General features: G+C 39.4%; 1 protein-coding gene across 1 annotated transcript; it reads left to right on the top strand.

Annotated features, from left to right (window-relative positions):
- Window positions 1–129: 129 nt before the first annotated feature.
- LOC111655235 (metal-response element-binding transcription factor 2-like) lies at window positions 130–2,082 on the top strand (the record flags this gene model as incomplete). The annotated part of the gene is made up of 4 exons (XM_023406570.2): window positions 130–258; window positions 1,192–1,259; window positions 1,384–1,554; window positions 1,902–2,082. Coding segments are annotated over exons 1-4 (474 nt in total), but the record flags the coding sequence as incomplete, so codon positions are not given.
- Between the last annotated feature and the right edge of the window lie 100 nt (window positions 2,083–2,182).

Here is a 2,182-nt window from a genome sequence, read left to right as displayed (position 1 = left end):
GCACATTATCAGTGCCACTGTGCATTACCTGCTCCCACAATTCCTGCATTTTCTACACATATTTGGTCTTTTTATGATATTCTTTTTGAACCAGACTAATTCAAGAAAACACTGCTTTTACAAAAAATTTTCAGGGAGGATGTCACACACTTGAGCCTGTACAACTTGAGTGTGATCCACAAGAAGAAGTACTTTGACTCTGAGATGGACTTGATGGCTTACATCAATGACAACTGGGAGCTGCTGCAGCTTGGGGAGGTTAGTTTTTACTTGTAATGCTCAGATGGCCAATTGTGTACACAGTTTTGTTTTTATAGAAAGTTTTTTTTGTTTCACACATACTGTATTTGTGTAGCTTAAATGTGCTATGTGTAAGAATGTGAAGTAATTGAAATGTATTAATCGCTTTACTATTGTCGATGTGTGAACAGATTGTAATGTAACTAAAAAAATGAGACCTTCCCTGATCTTTTTCGATTGAATGTAACAACCTAAAGTAAAGGCAAATCCGATCTGATACCATATATATTAATAAACTTAATAGTTTCATCACAAAAATAAAACAGCAGTTTTCCCGAAAATCAACTCTTCTTTGCCGCTCCAAAACAGTAGCCTACACAGCATGTTGCGCCGTGCAGCCAGGGATACTACTGTTGTAGAGTGTCAAAGAAGAATTGATTTAATTGTGTTAATGTTGGCCGAGGTCACTAATAGGCGGACCATGGTCTCGGTCCAGACCCAGATGGTGACATATCCAGGTCCGACCCTATAACCTATGAGTTATTGAGAATCATACACTTTAGTGGAGCGTTTCTACCAATCATTAAAACTCAAGCCAGTGAGCGAGTTACATACACACACGATTAGATGAGAGACAGTTTTAGAAATAAGTGATGTAACTGGCGAAGTGGGATATAAGGGTGAAAGAAAGGGAAAAGAGCGAAAGATAAAAAGAGACCTTATATTGTTTATGATAAAAATGGATGAGACTGTTAAGATGTGAAATAAACTATTTTTCTAAAATCAAGCAGGTATTTTCCTTGAAATGAGTGTATTAGAACAACTACTGTAGGAATACCCTGGCTGCAAGAGTGGGTTTTGAAACAGCATGTTGTTGATTTGTGTTTGCTCATTTTCCTCCTTGCACCCTGACTTTCCTGTTTGGTAACCTCCCCTTCCCTGTGTCTGCAGCTCGCCGACACTCCAAGATCTGAGCGATATGAAAGTGTTCTGGAGGCATTAAACAACAACAGCAGCATGTAAGTTATTTCCTTCCCCATTTATTTGTTTATGATGTTCATGATAGTCTGAAAGTGGTCAAGTAACTCTTTCTTGTGTGTTCCTACCCATCATTACTCTCTCTCCTTTTTCTGTCTCTGCCAGGTTCATGTCAGGGAAGGAGGTAAAGAAGAAGAAGCACCTGTTTGGCCTGAGGATCCGTTTCCCTCCTGCTCCCCCCAACTCTGATGAGGCAACCAGCAGAGTGATGGAGAGGGCTTCACATGAAATCACCATTAAGGGATGCAAGTCCACCAAAGCACTGTCTGGCATGAGGTAAGATGTGAAACTTATATTTGATGCTACTTTAAGTTTTGAAATTTTGGGTTGGACATCACCCAGAAAAAAGCCCCCTGACTTTAAGTCATAATATGAGCTGAGTTTTTGTTAATGACACAGAATATATCCCTTAACATTCATCATTGAAAGCTATAAAGTGCTGACCTGATGCCTAAAAGTCAAAAGTGAGAAAAAGTGAGAAAAATCTGCAACAAAGCAGTGTTTATATTTTCCTGCACTTAGTGAATTGTTTCATAATATGTGACTGCTTTACAGTTTGTGTTTTTAATGCATAACTGTCATTACTTGTGAAACTACTGAAAAATGATGTTCCTGTGCTCTAGGACTTGCAGTACTTTAACCAATGGCACAGAGAAAAAGAAGAAAAAGAAGAAAAAGAGGAAGCAAGGAGCTCGTTCTCTGGAAACTCTGGCTAAACCACAACGCTCCAGTGAGCTCTTGTCCCAGGTGTGTGTTCGTGTGTGTACATTTGCATGTATGTCTTTATGGGCGTTAGCTGGGTGTGTACATAACTTTAGTTAGGGGTGGGTATTTTGACGTTATTCTGCATACATCTTGGCTCACGCAGCCATTCTTGTGAGAAAATTGTAGCCTCTAATGGACA

The sequence above is a fragment of the Seriola lalandi genome, unplaced genomic scaffold (genome assembly GCF_002814215.2).
Source record: "Seriola lalandi dorsalis isolate HSWRI2012SDOR001 ecotype SW California unplaced genomic scaffold, Sedor1 jcf7180001975197, whole genome shotgun sequence".
Classification (NCBI taxonomy): domain Eukaryota; kingdom Metazoa; phylum Chordata; class Actinopteri; order Carangiformes; family Carangidae; genus Seriola; species Seriola lalandi.
This window is presented reverse-complemented; position numbering and strand designations above follow the sequence as displayed.